The sequence below is a fragment of the Mesocricetus auratus genome, unplaced genomic scaffold, assembly GCF_017639785.1.
Source record: "Mesocricetus auratus isolate SY011 unplaced genomic scaffold, BCM_Maur_2.0 Super-Scaffold_4256, whole genome shotgun sequence".
Classification (NCBI taxonomy): Eukaryota; Metazoa; Chordata; class Mammalia; order Rodentia; family Cricetidae; genus Mesocricetus; species Mesocricetus auratus.
Window position 1 is genome coordinate 4430143 of NW_024429182.1, and position 27859 is coordinate 4458001.

The window sequence follows — 27859 nt, forward strand, 5'->3', positions numbered from 1 at the left end:
CAAGTCACTATATCTGGCAACATTTAAAAGTTTAAGTGTTTACCTGTTAGTGTTTTGTAAACACTGTAGAGGCTGTTTTTTGTTTTTTCAGTAGGAGGTAGCAGCTACTGAGAAAGGAGAATTCTCTATGAACACGAATTGGACACAATGGTAGAATGAATCTTTGGTTCAGATTTCCCTAAATCAAGAGCTAACACACAACAGGAGAGAGACAGGCCTGGGAAGAAGACCCGCAGGCAAACACCCGGTGCTTTTGGGTCTCTGTGGAGGTCCACATTTTACACAGAAACATGGCTGCCTCAAGAACATTTTTGGCAGAGACTGGAAACAATTCTCAAGAAACCCCAAGCAGCCACGCCACCCCAAACCCACCCCATACCATACTATGCCAACCACCACTACTGGGTATGGAATTAATGGCGTCGTGTTTTGTTTAGAATGTAGAAGTTCAAAATATCTTTACTTGCTCAAGTCTTCATAAAGGAGAGTTACTTAAAATTTTCTTTAATGCCAAAATATATCCTACCTCATTCTTCACTTCAATGTTCTTTGTTTCATATAGTGGCTTATCTTCAAGCTTGTGCAAACTGAAATAAGACAACTGATTATAATTCTTACAGTACAAAGAAACTCTTTAAGAAAGGGTTAGAATTCAACCAAAGTTAGGAGGGCAAAAACTTGCCAAGAGTGACACTGACAGCAGAGAACAGTAGCCCTGAGGTACCCAGGGAAGGGCTTCACCACGGTGGGCAGTGCATCTCCTCTAACGCCCCCAGTAACGAGGCCTAACGGCCCAGGCTTCGCTGTCCTCATTTCTCAAATGCAGACAGTCCAAGAAGCCCATAGGGAACTCGTGTGTAAATCTGACCACACCTCGTGAGGCACGCCGGCACACACACAACCCATACCCACACACACACACACACACACACACACGAACGACACCTAGCGGGTGCTGGATTGGAAATTCTCTTGAGGGGCTGGAAAGGTGGCTTGGGTTAAGAACTCTTGCTCTTGCAAAGGACCCTGGTTCACTTCCCAGCATTAGACACGTGGTGTATATACAAACACACAAAACAGTCAAATGAATCCAACATGAAAAATTCACTTTGAGGTTCTAAATCTTGCTAAGCACTAGCTAGTGCTTCAGACTTGCAAGCAGGCCTGGCAGGGGCTGCAAAATAACACCAAGCACATAGCTTAAGCTTGCTGAATTAATTCCTCATTTATCGAACGCATGCTCACCTCGGCTGCACAGGCCTGCAGATGGTGCTGTGGGAAGACCAGTCCCTCCTCTGGCATGCTGTGGAGCAGTAGTATGTCTGCTTGCACTGGGAACACCTCAGTGACCCTGTAGAGCACACTCAGTCTCAGTTTAAGGCACAGAAGAGGCCGGCTGAGAGGGGCCTCGGTGGTTATGAGCAATGACTGCTCTTCTGGAGGATCCAGGTTTGCGTTCCAGCACCTACACGGTGGCTGACAACCAACCCTCTCTTACCCCAGTTCCAAGAGATTTACTGTCCTCTTCTGCTTCCTCGGGCCATGTGTGCACATGGAAAACACACACGGACAAAATGCCACACAGACACACGGACAAAACAGACACACGGACAAAATGCCACACAGGATAAATCAAATCATTTCAGTATGTTTCAAAACCCTGATGAGCTGCAGGTGGCTGGTCACACATCACTGTACTAATCACCAAGGAGACCATGAAGACACTGCTCAGGGTCAGGCCCTGGGAGGCATTTTAAGACTCTATCAAATACAGAAAGAAAAACAGCAAGGCTGAAAGTGAGCTCAAGTTCAGGCTGGGGATGTGGACTTCCCCAGGAGAGTCTGGGACGCACTGCACAAAGAGAAATGGAGGTCTAGGGTTGCCGCTGGGACTGGAGGGTGCATGGCAGGCACAGGGAATGACTTCCCATGTGTCGTTCAAAATAAAACGGTGAAGAGTCACTGGGGAAGCAGGGACACCTCTGAGTAAAATCCTATCAGTCTGCCGGTGGAAGAAAACTAATCTAAAACTAAGAAACAAAAAGATCTTAAATGCTTCAACTCTAAAAATGAAAAAAATAAAAAGCTCAATTTCCAAGTAGTAAGCTTATGGAACAGTTGGTAAAGTTGTCAGGTCCTGAGGAGACTACAAACCAGAACCATGAGCCACACTGTCCATTATGGGGAAGGCTTTCATCACAGACTAACACCACCAATGCTGACTGGACAAGCTCCTGGACAAGCACAACTCATGGCCACGGGGAGAGACCTAGGAAATGCTTTGTGGTCTCTTATAGAACATGCTCACATGCTCTACTCCTGGGTGGACACTCAGGTCCACACAGCCTGGGGCAAAGGTGCCAAGAGCTCTGCTCACCTGAGCCAAAAGCTAGACATGAGCACAGCATCTCTTACCAAACAGACAGGCCACCTACCAAAACACCATTCTTTTTTGGGGGGGGGAGGGGTTGGTTTTTTCAAGACAGGGTTTCTCTGTATTGTTTTGGAGCCTGTCCTGGAACTCGCTCGGTAGACCAGGCTTGGTCTCGAACTCAGAGATCCCCTGCCTCTGCCTCCCGAGTGCTGGGATTAAAGGCGTGCGCCACCACCGCCCGGCCAAAACACCACATTCTTCACAGCAACGGTGTACAGCCATCTGTTCACGTAGGCAAATAAATTGTAAAAACACTGGTACAGTCATACAACTGCAGTCTCTCAAAATACCTTGATACATTGACAGATTTATCTGATACCCATTCTAGATGAAATAATGTAAACAAATGGCCTATGGCTATGTACTTCTGTTTATGTGAGAGAGCACAACATGATTGCCCGGGAGGGGGTTACAATGACAGGAAAGGGACAGGAAAGCAGAAGGCTACAGAAATAATTCGCTATTTTGATAAGATGTATTTCTGTGCATTTCAGGACATGAATCTTTGTTTAAAAATCATGACATTAACTGAGAAAGCAGGAAAAACAGGAAGATATGAAGAGCAACAGGCTGCTGGAGATGAGTAATGGGCATAGGACATCACACAACCATTTATAGTCAACACATTTAATGTCCACCTAGTAAAACATTCCTAATGGGCATACGACATCACACAACCATTTATAGTCAACACATTTAATGTCCACCTAGTAAAACATTCCTAATGGGCATACGACATCACACAACCATTTATAGTCAACACGTTCAATGCTCACCCTAACAAACATTCCCGGATGCACAGAACAAGCACACTGTTGAGCAGCCCAAGTGGGCTTGCTTACCAAACAGGCCACAGCGGTGGCAGGTTGTTGACCGAAGGGGCGGTCCCAAAGAGCTGAAGAGTGCTGGGTTATTGACAGACAAGGCATTTTCAAACAGCTTGTGAGATTTTTTTGGTTTTTCAGGAGACACGTTATTGCTGGGCTTCTATGAAGAACAAAGAACAGCAATATTAGAATGTCTCTTCAGGACTGCATTGGGACCGACTCACTGCTAACAGTGTAGGTAAGACTTTACATGCAACGGAAACCCTAAGGTTAGCACACAAAGCAAGTGTAAGGTCAACTCTGACAGGGAGCAGAGGAGGCACTCACTGCTCAATTGCTAAAATCAATTTAAACAAGTTTGTAAAAACATTTTAGTTTGTATCTATATAAAATATTTACAGTATTTTATATATTGTAAGATACATAAATTTACAACACATAATGTGTACATATAATGTAAAATTTACAGTAACCCCTAGGAAATCTGTTCAGAGATATGTACCAATCAAAATGAAGTTATGAAGTGTTTCATAAGAATACAGGGAGGCGGGTGGCAGAAGATAAGCTTTCAATATGGATTAACAAGGTGACTCAACTTTATCTTGTATGAGAAACTCCAGTAGTAGAAAGATGGAACATTACCTCATGAATGTGAATTAACAGAGGCCAGGGGACAGAGTATTGCTATCAGATAAAAGATTACAAAGGAGAGAATTTCCACAGAGGACAGTATATGACCAAACAAACGGTCGATCCACAAGACCACCTCACAGCCCCGGGCTGCTACAGGGTCAGCAGCGGAGCGCCACAATATGAAGCAAAAGTGTGAAAAGAGGCAGTGAGCAAGGAGAGCTGGAGACGTAAATCCCCTCTCCATCACTGACGCATGGACGAGACAGAAAACAGCACGAGTCAGAACTAGGCATCACTCAGTCAACAGGTCCTGCCAGGGCAGAAGGAGCCCTCTCTGCAAGTGCTAACAGAACACTAACACCCAGCCTGGAACCTAAGCTTTAGATCAAACCACAACTTTGAGGACTTGAGGAGGGGCACAGCTCAGTGCTGTATGTGCCCCCTGTGGTTACCATTCATAAGAGCCAGGCTCCATCACCAGCACAGGAAAGGAGCATGGAGCCAAGAAAAGAGGGTTGAAATGGAAATCACACAGATTTCTCCAACCACAGTGAACTCCAGCCCGGAATGAACACTCAGAAAATAGCAAGATTATTGTGACAAAGACTCAGACACTCAAAAACACTTTCTAAATAATTTGTGGGTCTCAGAGTTTGAGTTAAAGCACACTGGACAGAACACACACATACACACACACACACGCACGCACGCACACGTTATCTAAACTTATGGGACACTGTCAAAGCTCCATTGAGAGAAAAACCGAGAGCACCACGTGAAAAGTCCCAAGTCAAAAGAATGAAATGGAATACAACTGAACTACACACCCTACAAACATCACATAACTAATCCAGAACAGACTGGACTCAGCATACATAGACATTGACTACACAAGTAACAGACCAGTTTCGTAAACAAATAACATGAAATAATTTGAACAGTTATAAATATTAGGGAAATTATATCACAGTTTAAGACCCCCAAAAGAAATGACAAAGCCTGGACTATTTTTACTAGAGAATTCTGCTAAATATTTCAGTAACAAAAATAATTATACAATTTGAGGAAACAATACTTTTATCAAGGTCAATATTTCATTGATATCATACAAACAGTAAGAAGTTAACATTCCATGACCACATGGTATTTATTTCAAAGGTACAATTAAGATATTAATGTAACCCACAAAAGACTAAAATATCCATCACTGTATTAATCATTACAGTAAACGCATTTGATTCCTAAGATAAATGCCTTCAGCAAAGACACAAGAAAAAAGCTCTACCATTTCTACTTCTTAGCAATGAACTCAAGGACACAAAAATCACTCAAAATACATTCTTCTGCATTAATCTAACAAGATTTAACATAGGAGCTGAAAACCGCAAAGCGAAAGGAATCAGAGTACACAGACCCACGCCTCTGTGGATCAGAAGACCAGTACAGAAGAGGGGTCTACCTCAACTCCATCAGGTGACAGATTCAACACTGTTCCTGACAAACAGGATTGCTTTGTAGATATGGGAACAAGATTATTCTAATCAGTCTATTTGAAGGCAAAGAAGCTAAGGTACTGAAAGGCAAAATAAAGTTGAACAATCAGTTCCCTTTCAGGACTATCTGGCCATGTGCCCTTGTTCTGTTGTCCTGGGTGCTGCAGAATGGCTGGGAAGCAATGAACAACGGAGGTGCTCTGTGGCATCTATAATTTCGCAAATATCAACTGACTTGGACTAATTCACAGACAGCCAAGAAATGCTAACTTTGCCACCAACAGCACCCAGGACAACAGAACACCTACCCACAAAGACAGCGAAACCACAAGCCAAGCTCCTTAAACGAAATTAACTCAAACGGGATCAAAACATAAAACCATGAAACATTCTCACGAGGAGCAGGTGTAAGGGATCTACAGTAGCAAGGGGTTTACAGTCTTAACACCCAAGTTCAACACTCACAGAAGAGTTTGATCAGCTAGACATCTGCTAAAAGGCTTCATTGGGAGATGAAGAGACAAGGTTGGAGGCAGAAGCAAGACCAGGCAAACCATGCTTCACAAAAACAAACATGAAAAGAACTTCCAAAACTTACAAGTTAAACACCAATGACCTGCCCAGGAAATGAACAAAAGACAGACATTTCTCCAATGGATAATGTATTATTAAATAATACATTAAAATACTACAAATTCAGCCCAATCCTCAAGGAATTATTGAGAGAGAAGCCTGTAATAGAAGTCCACCGAGGAAACATCCCCAAAATAACAAAACTGTGCAACTCTGAATACATTAAGCAGTTGTTAGGGTTCAAAGGAGGGGCAGAACCTATGGAGGTGGCCACAGAAATGCATGTAGGAACCCTGTGATGACAGCAATGCTCTCCTTCAGCACAGGCTATGACCCTGGAGGTCACTGGATAAAGGTTATGTGGGAAGGACCTCACTCTAACCCTATGCCTCCCACATGTGAATCTGCAGTTACCTAAAAAACAAAGGACTTTTCCAAGAGCGGTCTAGGTTAGAGAAAAGCAAACCTGGCCCTGAACCCCACCCCACAGCCTAAAACATGTCACGATGGAAAAAAGAAACTTACAGTTTTCACTTGGTTGGGTGGTGAACTGCTTCCAAGACTTAATGGCGACACTGGGTTTCCTAGGAGAGGGAAAACACAATTCTATTAAATGCCAAACACTACGTTTCATCACTTCTGATCATGTAAATGGTGTAACTGGGTGAGGTCCAAACAGTAGCTGTCCCCAACCACCTCCCAGCTACACTGTAAAAAACAAACGGTATCTTCTTGACAGAAAAGAATTTTCTAGCATCACAGGTATGCATGCTGCTTCTAAGCATCTCAAAGAATCCAGCCAGCCTCACAGACAGGAAAAGGAGCGCCAAGAGGTCGTCTCATGTGGATGGGAATACTGTCCTTCTAATAGCACATCAACACTGAAATGGCAAAGTAAGAGCCAGTGCTAACACGGCGACTGTACGGGGGGGGAAGGAGGGGAGATAGGAGGGACAACTAACACTAAGGGTCATTTCAGGGGCTGCATGGAAACCTAGTATTGTAAAAGCCTCCAGTGCCAGGGATGGATTACATCTGGTTCAGTATTTGGCCAAAAGGACCCCATGGAAAATTTCCACACATGCAGGGTATTGCCAAGGCTACTGGTTACTCTCCACAAACTGATGGTGAAACCTACTACTTAACACTTATATATCATTGAACACAGAGAAGTCAAGAGGGTGCCTACTACAGCCTTAACCCCTACTAATAGTATTCATGGTACTGAAAGACACTGCACATTAGCAGAGGGGAAAAGGTAAACTGCCAGCTACACATCCTGAACTCTACTACAGCTGACCTGCCTACACAATACAGAGGCAACAGTGACACAAAAACTTTGAGAATAATCACCTCTGAGTTAAGGCCCACTCCGTGAAACAGAACGCATGCTCTATACTGCTCAGGTACCCAAGAACCTAGAAAGGCCACGGACTTAGGAGAAAAACAAATACTACTGTTCTGCTAAAGCAGCAAAGCCGTAAAATGACTCCTAAAGACATTCTGCTATACCCATAGATCAGTGCCTCACTCAGCCACCACCAGAAAAGCCTGTACAGTGGATGGGAACTAATATAGCGCCCGTCCCACTGGGTCCTAAGGGAGATGTTTTGTCAAACTCCTCAGGCCTCAGGTCTATAAGGCAGAGGAAGGATTCTAAGAACCAGAGGTGATGGAAGACACCAAGGAAGCACCGTCTTCCAGACAGCAGGGTGACACTTAGGAGCTCAGAGACAGCGCCAACATTGACAGGTCCTGCACAAGTCCAAGCCAGCCAGATGGGTCTTAGCACAGAGGGGAAGTAGACAGGGTATTCCACCCCTAACCAAGAAGCTATCTGCAACTGATATCTGTCTGCTTACCAAGGAATCTGACTGGGTAAATTAACCACATGGAAGGGCAGCCCCACGCCCTGCAGTTGATGCCAACACAGCGTTTGTAGATGTTTCCTCACGCTGCTTCATGTGTGTGCATGCGTGTCTTTTACTAATCTTTTGTTTGTATATTATGGTTTCTGATTTTTCTCTTTTAGAGTTTTGTGTTGTGCTTTTTTAAAAATGTTTTGCCTGTTTTCTAAGGAGAGTGTGGAATTGGGGGGGAAGGATCTGAAGGAGTTGGAAGAGAAACCATGTTCAGAATGTTACACAAAAGAATTCAATAAAATGTATATATATATATATTTAAAAGTTATGCTAGTACACAGTATGGAGCTCCAGATCATATAACTTCACACTGCAGGGTCTGCTGCTGCCATTTGGAGTACTGGTTTACTGCATTTCCAAGAACTGTCAGATGCTGGTGTCCAATGTCAGCATTACCACACATGAAGCTCTAAGTGCAGGTTCATGTTCCAGATATTCTAATTTAAACATTGTTTTTCACATAATGCAAATTATTTTCTGTTGTCCTTGCAGTAGGAAACTGTTAGGTTTTGAGAAAACATTTGGCAAGTCTCAAGGAGGCCTGGCATCCTTTCCAGGTTGCAGTCCTATGCTGTCCATGAAAAAACTCAAGGACCCCTGGCCCAGGCTGGTGCTGGCCCTAAACTGAGCTGTGAGGTGTGCGCAGCTTGCACAGCCTCAGTTCTGACTTAGGGGCCTCCTAGAGGGCTACACTTCCCACTGGATTAACAACGCATTAAAAGATCACAGTGAACACACCCAGATGTTAAATCCCCTTAGGCCCTCCCTTCCACAAAGAGCAAGCTCACTTCACAAGGAGCCTGCCTTCCTTTCCACTTCCCTGGAGATAGAGGGTCATCTCTAGTCACCCCCTCCTGTGGGAGCTTTTCTGTGATCAATGAAGCCAAGGATACTACTTGGTATTAGATGCAAGAACTCTTCTATAGTCATTGGCTGCTCTGTTATGCCACCCGCATTCGGTCTTAACTGAAGTCAGAACCCAACCCGTCAAAGCAAGTACAAGAGGGCAGTGCTCACTCACCTGTTGGTAACGCCTTCCTCTCTCCTTTGGCCCCACCCACTTCTCCATTGATGCAAGCAGCGTTTGAAGACACCACCAGGTTATCTTCCTGACTAGTTAAATACTGTTTGCTTTGCTCACAAAGCAAGAAACTGTTCTTTTTATTTCCATTCTCTGGGCTTTTCAGCCTGAAATTGGGATGGTTATGCTGTGCTACAGGGCTTCTTAGTGAATCCTGGGGTGGAAGCTTGTTTTCCTGTTTCTCAAAATTAAATGGCTCTGCCATTTTACAAGTAGAGGCTTCCAAATTACTTCGTGGCATCATATCAGGTGGCAACTTAACATTCATTGAATTCTGAGGAAGAAATACATTCAACAGGTGAATTTAATTGTGAAAGTAGGACTATAAACCCAGGTGACTTCTTTCAAACATTATATATCTGGTAATTCCTGTATACAATACCAAGCCGACTTAACCTTGCTATCAAGATCTGGCCTACAGCTCACAAACATTCCTCACTGGGTGTAAATTCCAGGCTTGGCAGATTCACTTGCACCAGCAACTCAAGAGCATCCGAACCATTGTCTCAGAGATCCACACCATTCCTTACTCTGAAGTTCAAGAGACAGAGAAGACCTTTCCCAATGGGAAACACCGTCTTCTGGGTAAGCCTCCCTCTTCCTAGTGGAGTACGGTGTAGCCATGCCAACCTAACATCATGACTGCCACTTGTCAAGGCGGCCCCGGCCCCCTACCTGCCTCATCGTCCGAGTCATCTGTCTCAACTCCTCTCAGCTGATCCCTATTCTCCCTGGTTTTCTCGGGCATCCTGCTCTGAAAACCCCCAGCTGAGCTTCATGTACTGTAAAGAAACGCATTTATTTCTTTCAAGGACCTATGTGTGCAGCTTTCTCTGAAAATGAGTTTCAGTGGCTGCAAAAAGTGCCTGGGAGGGACACCTGTCAGAACACTGCTGGCTTGAGGTTTGCCCATCACTCTAAAGGACTGCCCAGTGTCCTCACAGCCCGGGGGGGGGGGGAGCTGAAGTGGAGCAACAACTCCTTTTGGCAGAGTGACATGTAGCACGCAGGTGAAACTGCCTATTCTTCCAAAACTTTCAAAGGGAGCAGGAGCCAGAAACTAAAATCAGTTAAGGTGATTTTGGACAGACAGAAGAAAAAGGGATTTGTGTCCTAAAACTTCTATTTCATTTCCCGTTTTAAATTAGATACAGTTTAATACAATCCTGACAATACATAAGAGATTGAATTTGGGGGCCATGAAAAACATCTGCCCACAGAAAAAGTTATCGGAACATGAAATATCCAAAACACTAATTCAGATTCAAGTACACAGACGACCCACTGTATTTCTGATTCAGATTCAAGTACACAGACAATCCCCTGTATTTCTGATTCAGATTCAAGTACACAGACAATCCCCTGTATTTCTGATTCAGATTCAAGTACACAGACAATCCATTGTATTTCTGATAGACTTCCAGTGCAGTCCTTCAGGGGTCTTCATGTTGAACGCACAGCATGTATGATCTATGCCTCCATTGAACTCCGTCTGGCAATGCCATCAAACACTGGCCCAAACACCCCTGCCAGACTTGCTTTCCTTCTCCAAGCTTGCTCTTGCCTTCTGGGGTGGCCTTTGTGCACTTCAGGAGAGACATTCTATGCAATGGGCAAAGCTGGTTTGGAGCTGCAAAACTCAATGGTTCCGCACATCGCAAGCTCTGAAACCAGACTCAGACCCCACCTTCCTCATTTAGTGATGCTATTTTGCTCAAAACACTTCATCTTTCTAGGATTTGGGTGACTATAAGACTGCAGGCAGGAGTAGTAACTTCCACAACACTTACCATGATTAGACAAACCTGTATTTCAACCACCCAGGGCAATGGAGGCTGCTTTCCCAACACCCTTCTCCCGGCAGACAGCAGCAAACAACTCATTTAGGATGGACGGACACCACACACATTTATAGTCTGTCTCTCTGTCTGTCTCTCTCTTTCTCTCCCCCCCCCACACACACCATCACAGACACACACTCCTCCAACCTATCTTTGTGTCGTGAGGAAGGAGTTTGCAAGACTTTTTTTGGTGGCTTTGAACTTGCCCTCCCTCTGCTTCGACCTCAGAGCTGAGATTTCAGTAAACCACCATGCCCAGGGGAGTTCGAAACGTTTAGAAACAGAAGTCTCGGGATTAAAGTAGATTTCTTCACTTGCTCAACGTTAAGTCGACTGCTAAAAGTTCAACAACTTGTCACCCTCCACCCACCGTCCCCGACTCAGGCAGGCCAAGCGCCCGCTTGAGAATCCGGGGGTTAGGTACCTAGTTGTGCAATTCCCGTGATGTCAGGGGGAAAAAGGAAAAAAGACAGACATCCGACTGCTTGGACGCCCGAGGCCCAGCCGGAGAAACTTACAGCTGGGGCCCTGGCAAAGCCAAGTGCCAAGAGGAGTGATTGGCACACGGCGGGTTGCGTTAACTCGCCTATTTGGCCGGCGAGGGCTCTTAAGATTTGGTGACCCAGCAGATGCTACTGGGCACAAGCGGGTCTAGGGGAAAGGGCCTGAGGAGTCCTAAGGGCACTCCAGCTGTGACCTCAGCCGAGGCACGAGTCTCTGGGTGAGAAAGCCAGACAGACAGCAAACCAAACAGCTTTTGACACTTGAGGGGTGCCGTTTCCAAATTGGGCCCCTGCTTGTCCACACCCCAGTGGCTGGGCTCCGGCTCCCTCCACCCACACCCAAAGCTCTCGGCGAGGCTCGGAGGTCGCCTCTGCCCTTCCAGCCTCGTCCCATGTGCACGTCCTGTGCCCGCTCAACGCCCGACTTAACGCCCGACCTCAACGTCCAGCTCCCAACTTCCGGCTCCCAACGACCCAAGCCCGAGCTCATCTCGACGCTGAGCTCCCGCGCCCCGGGGCGCCCCCGGCCTCCTGACCTGGAGGGAGCCCAAGTGGCCTCTACCCCGGGCCCGTCTCGGGAGCCTGGTGGTGCTGATGCTCGCCATCCCCCGAGGGCCAGGAGCAGCTCCACCAGTGCTTACCTCGCCTTGGCCGCCCAAGGCCGCCCTCGTGCGAGCGGCTGGCCCCGCGCCTGCGCAGTGGGGCGCCCACGTGCGCCCAACCCCGCCCACGCGCCCAGGGCGCAGGTGCCGCGAGGCCGCGTGGATTGGAAGCAGGTGCTGGCTGCGGCGGTGCAGGCTCACCAACGCGGGACTCTTGTAGCTTTCTCCGGACAGGTGTCCCCGGGAGCACCGGGGGCTAATTTGGAGAGGGTAGGTTGCCCCGTTAGCGACTTTTTTTCAGTTTTTCCAGAGTACCCACTCCTCCACCTCTGCTGGAAACTAAGCACACCAGACCCCAGACTCCCAACTGAGGGCCCGCTTTTTGGGGAAGGGAGGAACGTTACTAAGGTGCTCAAAAGAATGGCATCTCCATGTGCCTGTCAGCCACTTTCAAGAGGACTCATTGTCAAACTTGTTTGTTTTGATTTTCGAGACAGGGTTTCTCTGGGTAGCTTTGGAGGCTGTCCTGGAACTCACTCTGTAGACCAGGCTGTCCTCGAACTCACAGAGATCCGCCTGCCTCTGCCTCCCAAGTGCTGGGGTTAAAGGCGTGCACCACCATTGCCTGGCCTCTTGCCTACATTTTCATCCTGGTCACGTTCTTGAATCTTAAAAAGCAATGACCAGATGTATATCTTTATAATTTTTACATTTTTCATTTATTTTGTGCCAAGGCACGTATGTGGAATTCAGGGGACCGCTTTTGGGAATCAGTTTTGTTTTTTGAGACTGTGTCTCACTGTAGGCCCTGGCTGGCCTGTGATTTGCTATATTGACCCAGCGGTCCCTGAACTCACCAGAAATCCTCCTGCCTCTGGCACTTACTATGTTGACCAGGCTGGCCATGAACTCATATACCCTCATGACTCTGTCTCTGGAACGCTGGGGTTAAAGGCATGGGATACTGTCAGGTCTCAAACCCAAAACAAATGGCTGAGATACCTATTTAGCATACCAAATTGGACTTGGCTACCAAGTCCTCCCAGCACCCCTCAGTCCCTACCTGTTAAAGGGTATGGTTGGCATAGCCCACCCTGCCCCTAAACTTCTCCAGCCCAGGCTGCCCTCCCTATATAATCCAGTTATTTTAGTTATGCGGTCTTTTGTCTACCCTTTACTCTCCTGGTCTCCAGACTCTCCTCTCTTTCCTTACATGGCCCCCGCTCAGGGTCATGCTCACTGTGGACTCTCCTAGATGTCTCTGCCTCTGGCTATGCTCTCCCCCAAATCTATAAAAAAAATACCTAGTCATGTCTCCTTTTTCATTTTTTCATTCAGCTACCGTGCCCTACGTTGCCGTTTTAACAGGTTACTTTTAGAATCTAGTCTGTCCTACAACGACCATGTTAGAGTGATGAAGTCTTCACTTTTTTAAGGAATGATTATCATTAACCGAAGCCCCTAATTTATTCAAATTCCTGCCCAGCTTCTATCCATCTTCTGAGCCAGAATCCAATGTTATTTTTAGTTATCTTTCCATGGCTGGGGCCGTTTCTCCCGGCTGACAACTTCCGGGAGTACTGACCCGGCATTTGGAAGCATGCCCCATGATCATGAAGTTTGTCTGATGCAGTTCTCATGATAGGAATGGAGTATGGGTTGTTCGGAGGCAAAGTGACATTTTTATTGTGTGGTATCTGTTGGAACACCTGAAAAGAGTGATGCATGGTGAACAACGCCTTGGGGAACCGTGAGAGAAGCTCTGGGAGAAAAGGCAGAGAGAGGGCCTTTTACCTCAGGTGCATTTCGTTCTCTGGATTGTTTTTGGTCATGAGTTTGTGCCTCCTGCGACAAACATTTACACTCAGATGGAGGTCAGATCATAGCTATAGAACCCGATCTGGTCAGTGTACCCCGAATCTGTACGTAGCCTCTGCCTTGCTCTCCTGCTTTCCCAGATACAATCTATAGTACGCGCCAGGCATCGTGTTTAAATTGGTCTGTCCTGAGACAGTTCTGAGAAAGGGCTGCTCCGTCAATAGTATGTGTGCACTGGCATCTAGTTACGTGCTTTTCTGAGTTCAAACAACCTTCCCTGGATCATCGCCGTGGCATCCTCGCCACGAACAAGTCCGAGGTATCAGGAAATGAAAGAGGCAACGCCCAGCTGTTTGTGCTAAGAGAATGCGTTTGTGTATGTGCTGCATCTGTATGTCTGCCCATAAGGAGTGAGCAGCCTTATATACAGACTCACAGGGCAGTGGAGAAACCCCAGGTGTAAGAGCTTGTGTTTCCCTGGTGCTAGATATTGATGCCAGGTGAGCAAGGCCGGGGCTGTAAGCCAGGATTAGAGAACAGGATGCACCTGATGCTATCAGCTGACGAGCAATGCACAGAGGTCCTGTGCGGGCTGGGGCCCAACACATTGATTTCTTTGTTACTTTGTTACACTCTGTATAAAAAGTACACCGAAAAGGAAGTAAGGTTGTCTACAGCCCCATTCTTTCAGGTCCTGAGATCCCAGGTCCAGCACACAAGGTCTGCACGGGAGGATCAAAATCAATAGATATCAAACACACATTTTTATGAACTTATGATAAAGCTAACAGATTTGATCATGTAGCTGACATAGCATTTTTTACATGTCTCCTCTGTAAGGTTTTCTCCTTTCTGCAGTGTGCTGTGGGAGAAAGCCATCATACCAAATGCTCGTCTGACTAGAGCATTTTCTAAGCTATTCCACACTTCCTGCCCCAAACTTGGAGCCAGGCCTTGTAACTTTTCAGTCAAGCACATTTGGTGGAAACTAGAGATCTGGCGAGCAGGGGTGTTCTTTAGGCTGTTCACGGTTCTTTTCTGTAGACACCTGTCACTCCAAGGACTGAATTCCAGGTCTTGTCCATGCGAGGCTAATGTTGCATCACTGACTTCTTCATGGAAATAAAACCCACCAATTTCATTGTGGTATTTGTAAATCCAAATAAAAGATTGCAGTATTTCTATCTCAGTCCTTTGGCTTTGCATCAGCATTTCTTCTCTCTTGTGGTTAAAAAGATAGTTCCCAAGCATACTTAATATGCTTTATTACCAATACAAATTCAGAAAAAACATTTCAGAAATAATGGTAGTTACTCCTGATAACATGAGCTCTGAAAGTGTCAGCTCATGCTGGAGAGAAGGCTCAGAGGTTAAAAGCCATAGGCATCTTATTGTTTGTTTGATTGTTTTTGTTTTTCGAGACAGTGTTTCTCTGTATTGCTTTGGAGGCTGTCCTGGAACTCACTCTGTAGACCAGGCTGGCCTCGAACTCACAGAGATCCTCCTGCCTCTGCCTCCCGAGTACTGGGATTAAAGGCAAGCGCCACCACTCCCAGGCTTGCCACAGGCATCTTAATTGCAAAATGCGCTGTAATACATTACCGTCATTTCAGGAGGCAGCATCACCGTCTTATCAAAAAGACATTAGCGTCACATTTTTTTTCCTCCCCATCAATTATTAAAGTAGCTTAACAGAAATGAATGTTGCTTTTCAAACTTGCCATTGAAGACAAGTCTTAATTATTTTCACTCACGACTTAACGTCTATACCACTCTAAACTTTAAACACTTTTCCCCCACCGGACAGAGGTGGTTTGCAAAACCTCCAGAACTGAAACTGCTTACCTTCCTCCCCTCCCCCAAAATGGGCTTGGTCACTAATAATTAACACCCTTCTTGCAGCCATGCAACCTACTGGGACACGCAGCCCAGGGGCCCTAGGTCCTCTTGCAAGTTGACAGCCGCACCAACAGCTTTTTAGTAAGCGACGGTACCGAGTGCCACTCAAGTTTCCAAATCAAGGGTGTCAAGGGAACGCTGCCGCGAGCCGGCTCCCAGGGACGAATGCTCGCATGCACAGGTAGGCTTGCTCCTGCCCACCTGGCCCACCCACGTCCAGTGCAAAGTTTGCAACGCCTTTCGGAACCGGGAAGCCACTTCTCGAATTCTCTTTTATTACTTTATGCCACTGACTCACTAACTGGCCGGTCAAAGGGTGAGGGCGGAAGATGGCAAGTACTTCCTACAGACAGAAAGCAAGCACCGGCAAAGCCAACCGGCCTGCTCCAGCCCTCCGCCGGGGCGCAGGTGCGAGCCGCTGGGCAAGGTCTCCAGGCGCGGGGAGGGCAGGAGGCGGGGCTTTCCGAAGCCGCGCCCACCTCCAGGTGCTCGGCGTCACGGAGTCCGCGCCGCGCTGATTGGCTCCTCCCGGGAGCCCCGCCCCTCAGCCGCAGCCGCGCCGGCTCCGGCGTCGCCGCCATCTTTGTTGATGTGTCAGCTCCTCTGGGGTTCCTGGGAGAGCCTCGGTTTGAGAGCCGGGCGGCGGGGGGTGGGGAGACGGCGGCCGCGGTCTCCACGCGTGACTCCCGCGCCCGCTCCGTGTAGGCGTGACCGGGCCATGGACGCGCTCGCCCCGGAGCCGGAGCTCCAGCGGCCTCGTTAAGGCGCGGCCCGGGGTCGGGCTACGGACGGTGAGTGGGCGAGCGAGGGGCGTCCGGGGCGGGCGAGGGGCGTCCGGGGCGGGCTGGCGGGGCCCTCGGGGGCTGTGTGCTCGCCCGCATCGCTCTCCCGAGTGGACCGCGAGTTCCCGTCGCTCGGCAGCGGCGGCTCTGTGAGGTCGCGGCTGCCGGGGGTTTCTAACGTTGCATCTATCTCCCCGAACCTCGGTGGGGAACCGCTCCGATCTCCTTTTCTGCCGTAGCTAAAGGAGCGGGCCCCCGGGGAGAGGCTCGCTCACGCCTTGGCTTTCGGGTAGCTTTGCATCCGGAGCAGCTGGGGTTCGAGCCCCGCCGCTTGCCCTTGTGAAGCGGCGGCAGCGGAGGAGGAGGAGGAGACGGTGAAACCGCGCCTGCTACCCACCCGGGGCTCCTCAGTCAAGACCCCGCGTCGCCTGCCTGCCACCGATGCCCAGCCTCTCTTTGTTTCTTCTGAGGTGCCGGGCAGGAGAAGGGTGCAGCAGGATCACCATCAGCACGACAGAGTCGCAGGGGGACGGACCCTGGATGCAGTCTGCTGAGGGTTGTGAGTGTGGCGAGCATCACCTGTGTGTGTGTGTGTGTGTGTGTGTGTGTGTGTCTGTGTGTCCGTCCAGCTCGCTGTTGTCAGAAGACCACCGCGCCGATTGGCCTGCTTTCTTCCTCCCTCCCTCCCTCTCTCTCTCCTCCGTCTTGTCCTGTTTTAAGTGCAGGGAAGATTTGGAAGGTAGGCCGGAAATCTTGTAGTATTGCTTCAGTATAACTTTGGAAGACTTCCCGAAGATGCGTGGACTTGTTTGTTTATTTACTTTTTAAGGCTTGTTCTAATTCAGAATAATAGAAGCGTAAGGGCTTTTTGTTTGTTTTCTTAAGCAGATTCCATGGAGTATGACTGGAGTCTTAATTTTTTTGCTGCTTGGAAGGCAGTGTGGTAGTGCAGTGACCACTCATAAAAATTTAGTTCCTCCTCCCACGGACTAAAGAATATTTATTACCCTTTGATGCTACTCAGTGAGGCGGCACCGCTGAGCATGGTTCGCACATTGAGTTCTCAAAGGCATTTATGGCTACACGGTGACTTTAGTAAACAGCACCCTCAACACAACTCCTTAGGGACTCTACCCGGGTTTGCCAAAGTTGTCTGACTGCCTGTGGGGAAAGAATCCCAAACCTCAAATTGTAGCTTATTTTCCTTTCGATAAAAACTAGGATTCTTTTTTTTTTCTTTTCTCCTTGTTTCAAATGACAAAGACCAATTTTGAATTTCTCATAAACTCACAAACATCACTTGGCTAACAGTATTTAATTGTTCTACTTAGTATTTTAGAGGCAGCAATAGGATAGATAATCTAGACCTACAAATTATACTACAATCCTACACCATTTCAAACTTTACTTGAACTTTCTTAACAGAATTTTGTTTGCTTTAAGAAGTAGAATCTTGACGCAAAGGGGTATTAGACACCAAGAGCTAAAAGAAACCCCAGCACAGTACCGACTGTCAAGAGTGCATTTCTTAATGCTTGTCTGTTGAGGTGTTTAAGTAGGATTATGTAGTAGATGCTAATAAATATTGTTTGTAAATTAACTAAATCTAGGCATCAGTCCAACTCTTTAAAGGAAACTTACAAATCCCATTTAATTGAGGTCAATTGTTTTTCTATTCAGTTTTCAGATTTTTAAGGAGATAATACTCTGTTGGACTTTTCTTGAAGTTGATGGGTTTTATACAAATAGCTTCAAAGTAAAATTTCTATATCAATTTTCTGCCTTAATAGTTTAAGAGCTGTTTTAGGGTCATGTAAAAATGCATAGATCTAAAGTCCCAAAACTATGATTGCCTGTTACAAAGGAGGTGTTAGTACTGCAGGGTGTATAAACTACTCAGTATCTCACTGAAGATAAAATGTGAAAAGATCAAAAAGAAAGACATAAACCTGTCAGCATTGTGTCATTGTGTAATGGGTAAAGGACTGAAGGGCACTCAGTACATTACTGTACCTCTGAAAAGCCTTCTTGCAGAACCATTTCTAGAATTCTGTGACACTGCCTCAGCCTCATCTCTAAGTAAAAATTGATCTGCATAAATTTGCCTTCAGTGAAAATGCAGTGTCAGCTGTTTTCATCAGGGAAGCATGACTTAGTGTTTCTTACACAAGTTGTCTTCCGTTCCTTATGTTGTTACTTTAAAAGCTTAATCTAGAGAAGTGTGTCAGGGTTAATGCATATTACAATTTACTATTTAGGGTTATGAGGACATTCTTACAAAGGACAGGAACTATTTTATTAAAGAACAGAAGTGAGCTCATGGGTTTAGTTTTAGTTTGCATGTATTAATGTATCTTGACTAGAGAAGTACGCACCTAGTATTATTTGTGAGTGGAGTGGCACATAATTTCAAAATTGTAAAAAGTATTGTGAACCAAGATCTTCAACTGGATGTAAAACAGGTTCACATATATCTGTATGTATTTGTATACATATCTTGTGAAATGCTGGTAGACTGTAAAATACTGTAATAACGTAAATACTGACCTGTAATGTTTCAGCATTTTTAGCAGCAAAACAAATGAGATATTGTACGTCAGGTCTGCACCTGAGTGCTCCTGTTTAATTCTGCTCCATGTCCCCAACATCTAAAACAATACCCTTGTGGAAAAGCTGCCCCAGGTCTCTTTGGCAGATGAGCTCTTCGTGTGAGGCTTATTTGATGACCTGTTACCAACTACCTGTAAATGGAATTCATTAGGTTTAGTGAATGAGCCTATGGTTTTTGCTCATAAAGTACTAATTGTTTTGTGTGGAATAACTTTCTAGGAATGTGAGTGTGCTTCCTGAGGAGTAAAGATGGAGTTGGAATATTGCTTGGTGGTGAGCCTTGGTGATGGGTTGCCTACAGCTGATGTGCTCCACCCAGAGGGAAACCAGCTCCCACTGCAACAGGCTGAAGCATGAGGTGTCCTGTAGTACTGTGTCAGAGATGGGAGAGCTGTGGGGACAGCAGGATAACCAAGAGGGATTTTGTGATTGTGTTATAAACAATGTATTTCCCTTCATGAGTGACTTATTGCAAAGTCAAAATAGTTTACTTCAAAATAGCCGTGCACATTATAATAACCACACACCCTGGTGTGTCTGTGGTCTGTCCAGCATTTAAAACAGTCTAGTTTTACCTTCCTTCCCTTTTGTAGCCTACTGGCAGACTGTCATCTTCAGTAATTTTGATGACACTTTTCTTCTAAAAGGAAAAACTTCGACAGCATCCCAGTACTTCTTCAGTGTTGCTAAGTGGGGACGCCTGTGGGAAACCCAGCTGGCACCCCTGACCCTATAATGGTAGACAGGTCGGTTTATGGAGGGGTTGGCCGGTCTGTGTCTGCCGCAGTTCTCACGTACTCCTCAGTATGGACATTGTCACGTGGACGAGCATAGGCCCTCCTGAACATCTCTTTTTCCTCTGGTCACCAGTCAGTGTTCACTGGAACTTCAGAAACTAAATTTGCACAGCCCTGATGGCATTGACTGAGATGCCAGTTTATATAATGACATTCGCACAGGTCATAGCATATTGAGAGGTGGTATGTAAATACCTGTCTTTTAAGTTTAGTCTTTAATTGGTAGAATATTTAAACAAATTCTAAGCGTGGGTAAACAGGTTGTTTTGTTTTGCTGTTACCTAGATGAAGCTCCTGTAGAATGTGCAATACATTTTCTGTTCTGCATTGTCTTGTACACTGGAAATCACCTTTCTAAAGACCACTAAAGGCATTTCTGACCCAGGTCATTTCACAAAACCAGTGGGCCATGCTTCCATTGAAAAGAACTCAACAGTATTTGCAAAAATGGTGGTAAAAGTCATACAGAGTGTATGTGTTATTGTTACCTGCTTATTGCTATTATTGTTGATGTTACAGAACGTTTCAGTTCAGAGTAAATTTACTTGTTGCAAGAACTGTGCTCATTTAAAAGGTGGCTGCCTCTTCAGAAGGGTCAAGAAAGGCTGTCTGCTGTAGACATACTGTTTCAATTTACAGGACATAGTTCTTGAGCTTGTAGTAGGGGCAGTTTGGATGAGGATACAGCATGAGATTCAGTGTCTAGGCAGACTGAAGGCGGAACATTTTAGATAGGGCAAATCCGTGGGATGGGAGCGTGCGGTGGGGATTGTGAGTGTATTGTTGGAGCACGACACTACAGTAGATGGATGGATGTGGGAACTAAAGCGACTGCTTTAGTGCAGCATCACAGTGATGTCATTTACAAAGCAAAAGTAACAGGAAAGAAGATCACATAGTCTCCCTGAAGAAGAATTGAAGCTATGAGTCCCTAACTGCTTGACTGAACAGTGTCTGTCTGATCTATTCGAAGAGAGACAGGTTTTCTGTCTTTCCTCTTCTCTGGCTTGCCTCTTTAGGGTGGAGACAGAACTTTATTAACTGGAGCTTTAAAGACCACCGTCTGAAGAAGAGCCAAGTCTGACTGTGTGTGACCACCATTAGAAGAAGAGCCAAGTCTGACTGTGTGTGTCCACCATCAGAAGAAGAGCCAAGTCTGACTGTGTGTGACCACCATCAGAAGAAGAGCCAAGTCTGACTGTGTGCGAGCACCATCTGAAGAAGAGCCAAGTCTGACTGTGTGTGACCACCATCAGAAGAAGAGCCAAGTCTGACTGTGTGTGACCACCATCAGAAGAAGAGCCAAGTCTGACTGTGTGCGAGCACCATCAGAAGAAGAGCCAAGTCTGACTGTGTGTGACCACCATCAGAAGAAGAGCCAAGTCCTACTGTGTGCGACCACCGTCTGAAGAGTCAAGTCTGACTGTGTGTGTCCACCATCTGAAGAGTCAAGTCTGACTGTGTGCGACCACCGTCTGAAGAAGAGCCAGGTCTCAACTGCGGCAAGAGCTCTCTTCACAAGTAGTTCCTGGTCCTTATGACAGTGTGCTACAAACTTCATAGCTTCTCTGAATTTGATGATTTGTCACTTCCCTTAGTAACCCTGTCCCCACCCCCTGTGACTGTCCCAAATAATCTGCCCTTCTACTAACTACTTTGCTCGTTGACTTGAAGTTACAGGAAGAGAGAACTGAATGAGTGAGAAACCAAGTGTTGCAGGTGTGAGATGAGGCCTGGGCTGGGTTGCACTGGGGAATAGTGACAGAAAAGCAGGAGAACAAATTGTTTGAGTGATTATGAAAGCAAAGGACAAGGGAGAAGTCAGATGATTGAGTGTATGATGCCATCGGCGGGGACTCAATTACATGTACTGTGGTTAGAATTTCAGTTTGGCCATTTTGTGTAAGACTCTGGAGAGCACTCCAGTAGGAATGCCTGTTTTCAGGTAGACCTTAATATAGCATGAACAAGAGGACATAGCTCTGTGCCTGGGACTCAGGGTACAGAGCTGAAAACGCTGACCTAGGCACAGCTCTGACTTACTGCTGGGTAAGTGCTAGGCAGGGAGGAGGATTCAAATGAACCCTGGGGACCACGGAAGCGGAACGATAGATGATAACACGTAAAGAGGAGTCTAAAGCTGTTCAGGAATTTCTTCTCACTAACGGAATGCTGGCGAGTCACAATGCCTCTATCATCCCATCTCTGTCTCAGGGTTCCTTCTGAGTTCAGCTTCTGCTCATAGAGCATTAACTGGTTAGGAAGTTAAAAACCACTGCAGTTTTACATTTGTAAGATTTTAAATTCAGCAGCAGCGAATTATATCTTACATTTATTGTATTGTATATCATAGCACATGCTGTATCTTTAAAGAAAGTTACTATGAGTGAACTAGCTTTATGTTGCTTTGAGGCTAGTACACCTGTCTGATCCTATAACAAAAACTATGGTATTTTTTTTATTCCAAGATTCTTGGAATAAGTTACTGAGATTCTCGTGTGTTCACTGCATTTGTCTAGCCTAAAGTCTTTGAATCAGTTCAGGCTTGGGCTTATTTATGAAGTCTATACAGCATAATAGTGTCCATTTGTGTCATGTGCAGGTAGGTAATGCATAGCTAAGTGATTGGGAGCCTGAGATCGATGGCTGTAGTAATTGTCTCCACAGTTGGTCCAAAGGAACAGCGTGTTGGACAGACACCAAGGCCCTTTCTTACTTACAGTGACTCCTTCCCACACCCTAGAATAATGTTCTTCAAGCGCTGGCTTTATTTTCAGCAAGTACTTGAGAGCTTACTGGGTGCTGGGAATCATACAGTAAAGTCAAATGTTGTTACGAGTCTTAGAATTTACTATAATTCATCTTTAGCTACATTCACTGATGCTTAGTATTCTGAGGGTTCTGTGTGGCCAGTCTTCTCTTCCCTATGCCAGTGTCCTCTGATCATCATCCATCTCAAAGTCTGATGTAAGCATGCATTTTTTTGTTATACAGTTTAATCTTTTTTAAATTTCCTACATGTACATTTCATATGGAAATTACTTCATTGTGGTTGCTCATCTGGCCAGCTGGTCTGATCTCATCTTTGGTAACTTACCTGTTTGTAGCTGCACTGTTGAAACATGACCAGAGACGCTGATAATTCTCTTCTTGAAGACAAATAGGATTCGTTTTTTATTTTTAATTATGAGTATGTTTGTTGGGGCTAGGGGTTGTGCATATGGCTATAGCGCCAGAGGATGTCAGTCTAGGGTGTTGGATCCCCTGGAGCTATAGGTACAGGCAGTTGTGAGCTGCCCCAACATAGGTGCTCGGGACTGAACTTGAGTCTTTGCAAGATCAATATGCACTCTTAACTGCTGTACCATCTCTCCAGCCCTGGTAGAAGATTTTATATTCTGTATTTCAGGGTAATTTTTGAAGTTGACTAACTTTCCATAAAGAAGACAGAGACGGAATCTTCGTGAATAATATAAAAAGGTGTCCTCATCTAGTCATTAAAGGGTTGCTCTGCTGACCTGGACAGTAGATCCAGGCTGTCTCTGGTTTGCAGTGAGGAGAGTGCTTTACAGTCAACCGAGAAGCTGGTTCCCAGCGAGGCCTCTGGGCTGAAGCAGTGTCTTGTTATTTTTAAGCATCCTTCCTGTGAGTTTCTGTCGCCCTCACTCGTGCGCACAGTGTGCTGTCTTGCTCCGAGATGAGTCCAGCAGGTCCCTTGCTCGCTCTCCTTTTGCCCACTTCCTCATGGGCCTTCAGGAGCCCATCACACACCCCGGGCTCTCTTCCTTCAGGCCTTCCAGTCCCATGCATTGTTCCGGTGCCTGCTGCTGCAGACCAGAGCTAGTGAGGATGGACACTGGGAGATGGCAGTGGCCTACTGGTTGTGTCCACTTTGGGTTAGCTGTTCTCTTTTTGTCCTCTAGGGAAGGCCCTTATCTACAGGATTTATGAGTGGTAGGTACACATTATGGTCATGTCATCACATGTGTGTAAAGATGTAAAGCTCTTAGTTTGTTTTTTTTTTACTTGATTTCTCAGATGTAGATGAAGATCAGGAGTGGATTTGAAGAAATGCAAAGTGAATTGTTGCCAGTCAGCATGTCTGAGACAGAGCACATGGCCTCCATTTCTTCTGATGCAGATCCTGGGAAAAGCCCTGAGCCAGAGGAAGACCCGGGCAACAAATTAGAAACTGAATCTGAACTACTGTCATTGAACTCTGACAAAATTTTATGTCAACCTAATGAACACAGTAGTCAAATTGAACAAGAAAACTGTATTCCAGACTGTGGTGGTGGTGAGAATTCTTGTGCTAAAACAGACACGTGCTCAGAAAACTCTGAACAAGCAGATGGCTTTCCTGCTGGGGACTTTGCAAAACAAGCATCAAAAACAAGTGACCCGGAACCAACGATGGTGACTCAGATACTGGCAGAGTTAAGGTCGTCTGCATTCACAGAGGCCAACAATGCAAAGCCTTCCTCAGCAAGCCTCTACGATACAGACTGTACCAGGAAACTCCTTTCTCAGATAAAGACTGTTTCGGCATCAGACGATTTGTTGGGAGAAATCGAGACTGAGCTCTTATCTGCAGAGTTGACAGAGGAGCACCAAGTACCAAACGGAGTGAATAAAGGAGAGCAGGCCTTAGCCCTGTTTGAGAAGTGTGTGCACGGCAAGTACTTGCAGCAGGAGCTCACTATTAAAAAGTAAGTGGTGCTGTGGGAAGACACAAGGCAAAACCACAGTTGCTCTCAGGAAAGTAGCCTCCTGTCTACTTTTCATTTCAGAGTGCAGCATGTACGTAGTTGATGGGTAAGTGAGCCTACGGGAATAGATACAGGAAATAGTGGGAGCTCATTAGGGAGTGAGACTCTGTTATAAAAGCAATTCAAGTTATGGCAGAATAAGTTCAAGAGGAAATGAAGAGTCAGGAAACTTAAGTTTGGAAGCTTAGAATGTGGAGAGCAGAGTAACTAGTTGATTGAGCATGTTGTGCTTTTAGACTTCTGTTTGTACAGTGCTTGATGAGAATTTGAGTTTCTTCAGCATGTTCTTTTGGTTTGGTTTTGGTTTTTCAAGACAGGGTTTCTCTGTGTAACAATCCTGCCCTGCAACTCCCTCTGTAGACCAGGCTGGCCTCTGCCTCTGCCTCCTGAGTACAGAAATTAAAGGTGTGCACCATCACCACCCAGATTAATTTTTCTATTTTTTAATTTAAATTTAAGTTTTCTAAATTTTTAATTTAAAAAATAAGTGTGTTCTGATGTAAGGAGTGTGCACAATTAAAAGTCAGGGACAACTTTATTTCATTTCTCCCTTCTCCCTTTACATAGGTTCTGGGGATCAAATCCCTTAGCTTAGGCTAACGTCTTCATCCCCTACAGTCTGCACCTACTCCCCAGCCCTGGCCCCAAGAGATTATTCCTGATACCCTTTCCTGGTTCTCTTAGACGTTGAATCTTAACAGTTTAGACAGCACTTACATCTTCTATCTCATATGCCATTAATTATGTGACAGGTAGATACTGTGCATGTGGGTCCTGAGGCATAAACTAAGAGCCTGCTAGAGGGTGAGATGCCAGTATACACAGCGTAAGAGCCAGGCTTTCTGAGTTTGCTTTAGTATATACAGTATACACAGCGTAAGAGCCAGGCTTTCTGAGTTTGCTTTACAAGTTTTACCAAGTGTCACTGGAAGTCACCAGGTTAAAAGTATGAGGAGTGCAGTAAACAGCAATAACCAAAAGCTCTTCCTTTGTCCACCCTGTCGGAGCAGGAGCATTGTGGCAGAGTGGATGAGGACGCTGGTCAGAACCCTTAAATGGGAAGAGTCCCATTGCTGAGTCAGATTGTTCACTCCTGTGCATACTGTGGCATCATATAAGTGTCAAATGTTATTGTAAACTTGACTGATTTTTTTGTTTGTTTTACATATAATATTTTTTTAATTACAAATCAAAATGCTTCTTGGTTCAGGTAAGCTACTAGATGTTTTTCTTAACTTTTATCTCCATTTAATGTCCTTTCACTTCCTTTAATTGACATTTTCATAAATGTATCCTTTCCCAAAAGCCTGATTTGCTGGGGGTTTTTGTTTGTTTGTTTCTCTGTACATTAAAGATGTACAAAGCGATGGTTTAAAAGTCATTACGAAATGATTCTGCAGTCAAGCTAGATAACATATCTATCCTCTCATGTAATTATGTGTGTGGTGTGAAACCTTGAGATTTACTCTCTTTGCAAATTTCCTGTTCAAAATACTGTTTCCTCCCTTCTCTGAGTCTGTCTCTTGCTTTTCATTCCCTACCCCCCCACTTCCCTTTCCTTCTTTCTGTTTCTCTTCCTCTCCCCCTCTTTCTTCCCTTTTCTTTTTTTTCATCCTCTTCTCCCCACATTGTGCTAAGGGTCCTTACAAATAATAATATGTACTGTTACGCCCCCAACCTGTTATCACCAGGTTGTACATTAAGTTCCCGGACCTGGGAGTTTGTACCCATTGGATCTCATCTCCTGTGTCCTCCACGTTCTGACTCCTGGAGAACACCACCCCACTCTGTTTGTATTCTGTTTTCCCATGCGTCAGTAGTACTGTTCAGTGACCCAACTTGAACTCTTGAGACAGTCGTCTGTGTGGAGTGTGTACATTAGGTCTAGGAACAACAAATTTAGACTGTGGGTATGGCCACTGGTGAGGCGCTTGCCGAATAGGGCTGCTTGACCAGAGTAGGGGATTTTTTGTTTGCCATTTGCTTTTTTTTAATACCCAGTGTATGAATCAAGAAAGTGAGCATTTACTTAGGCTTGCTGATGAGAGTAGCTGCTCTTGTCTTTCTCATCTTCCTACCTCTTCTTCTGTAGACAAGACTAGAAATAGTTTATCCTTGAACGTACCATCACTCAGTGGTAAAGAGATACTCTGAGAACGCGTTAGGTGTGGGGTTTTGTTCTTATATGAATGTGGCATTCTACTTAAACATAATCATAGGTGTCTACATTAGTCTGTAGATAATATTCCGTATCTCACTTCCCTTTCCTGCTTTATTTCTATTGCCCTTTACTATTTAGGTTAATTAAAGAAAATAAGAATCATCAGGAACTCATCTTAAATATTTGCTCAGAAAAGGACAATTTAAGAGAAGAACTGAAAAAAAGAACAGAAACAGAGAAGCAGCATATGAACACAATTAAACAGGTAAAGAGACAAATCTTCATAAAGTAAACTGCAAAAAAATATAATAAGTTAAAGCATTTCAGATGAGGAAACTACTTCCTATTTAAAGCATGAGAACGAGCCTGAATTATTTTATATAATGATTTGTGTAGCTGTTCTAAATATAACACATTTTCTGTCCAAACCATGAAAAGGGCTTGACTTGATTTAACTTCTTACCTACTTAGGGAGGATGTAGTTAACAATAGTGACACCTGGACATTTATGTCTGCCTTCAGGATCTTGTTCTCACTGTGGGTCCAGTGTGGTTTCATTTTGTGAGTTAGTTGTACTGTGAGTGTCGTGTTAGGCTAACTGGTGTCTGTAGCTGGAACTGTACTTTCTTTCAGGGTGTGATTGCTGAACAGACGCACAGGCGAGGGCTTAGGTTGGGAACAGAGCAAAAGCCAATCTTGGATTTTCTGCTTTTCTTCCTTCTGTGGACAGGGTGTGGGTGGCAGAACTTAGCACTGGCGTGTTCTGAGAAATATATCCTCCCTGTGTGGGTATCATAAGGTGCCCTTCAAGTAAAAGTGCTGTGAGACAGGGGTGCAGTCTTGAAGTGTGCCTGCAGTCTGTCATTCGCACAAGCATCATCATGCAAATTTCCTAGAAAGCTGTTAAAGACGCAGCAGCAAACGGCTGGGTTACAGAAGTAAAATCAAGTTTTCATTTATTTGTGTTTTGATGTGTTTATTATAGTTGTACATAATTGAAAGGAGACTGTAAGCTGTTGTGTACAGTAGTTAATTGTGATTTTGTGTGCGTGTGTGTCTGTGTGTGCGCGCGTGCTCCAGTTCTACATGGAAGCCAGACTTAAAGGGCTGAAGC

General features: G+C 45.4%; 2 protein-coding genes across 5 annotated transcripts in view; one reads left to right on the plus strand and one right to left on the minus strand.

Annotated features, from left to right (window-relative positions):
* The window catches only part of Tdrd1 (tudor domain containing 1), a 37716-nt gene extending 25645 nt beyond the window's left edge, over positions 1 to 12071 (minus strand). The window contains exons 1-6 of one of the 3 annotated variants that reach the window (XM_040742341.1): positions 11949 to 12071; positions 8904 to 9237; positions 6486 to 6544; positions 3277 to 3421; positions 1246 to 1351; positions 527 to 587 (exon numbers count right to left, since the gene is read on the minus strand). In XM_040742341.1, the coding sequence (XP_040598275.1) occupies positions 527 to 587; positions 1246 to 1351; positions 3277 to 3421; positions 6486 to 6544; positions 8904 to 9231 (699 nt within the window). In that variant the 5' untranslated portion in view covers positions 9232 to 9237; positions 11949 to 12071. Of the gene's footprint in view, positions 1 to 526; positions 588 to 1245; positions 1352 to 3276; positions 3422 to 6485; positions 6545 to 8903; positions 9238 to 11843 lie in introns of those variants that run through there. The other 2 variants (XM_040742333.1, XM_040742331.1) reach the window with 2 other exon arrangements.
* A 3717-nt stretch (positions 12072 to 15788) lies between these two features.
* Ccdc186 (coiled-coil domain containing 186) overlaps positions 15789 to 27859 on the plus strand; it is a 33477-nt gene continuing 21406 nt past the window's right edge. Inside the window, exons 1-3 of one of the 2 annotated variants that reach the window (XM_021227049.2) lie at positions 15789 to 15807; positions 23854 to 24524; positions 26884 to 27010. In XM_021227049.2, the coding sequence (XP_021082708.1) occupies positions 23860 to 24524; positions 26884 to 27010 (792 nt within the window). In that variant the 5' untranslated portion in view covers positions 15789 to 15807; positions 23854 to 23859. Of the gene's footprint in view, positions 15808 to 16205; positions 16418 to 23853; positions 24525 to 26883; positions 27011 to 27859 lie in introns of those variants that run through there. The other variant, XM_005063137.4, reaches the window with a different exon arrangement.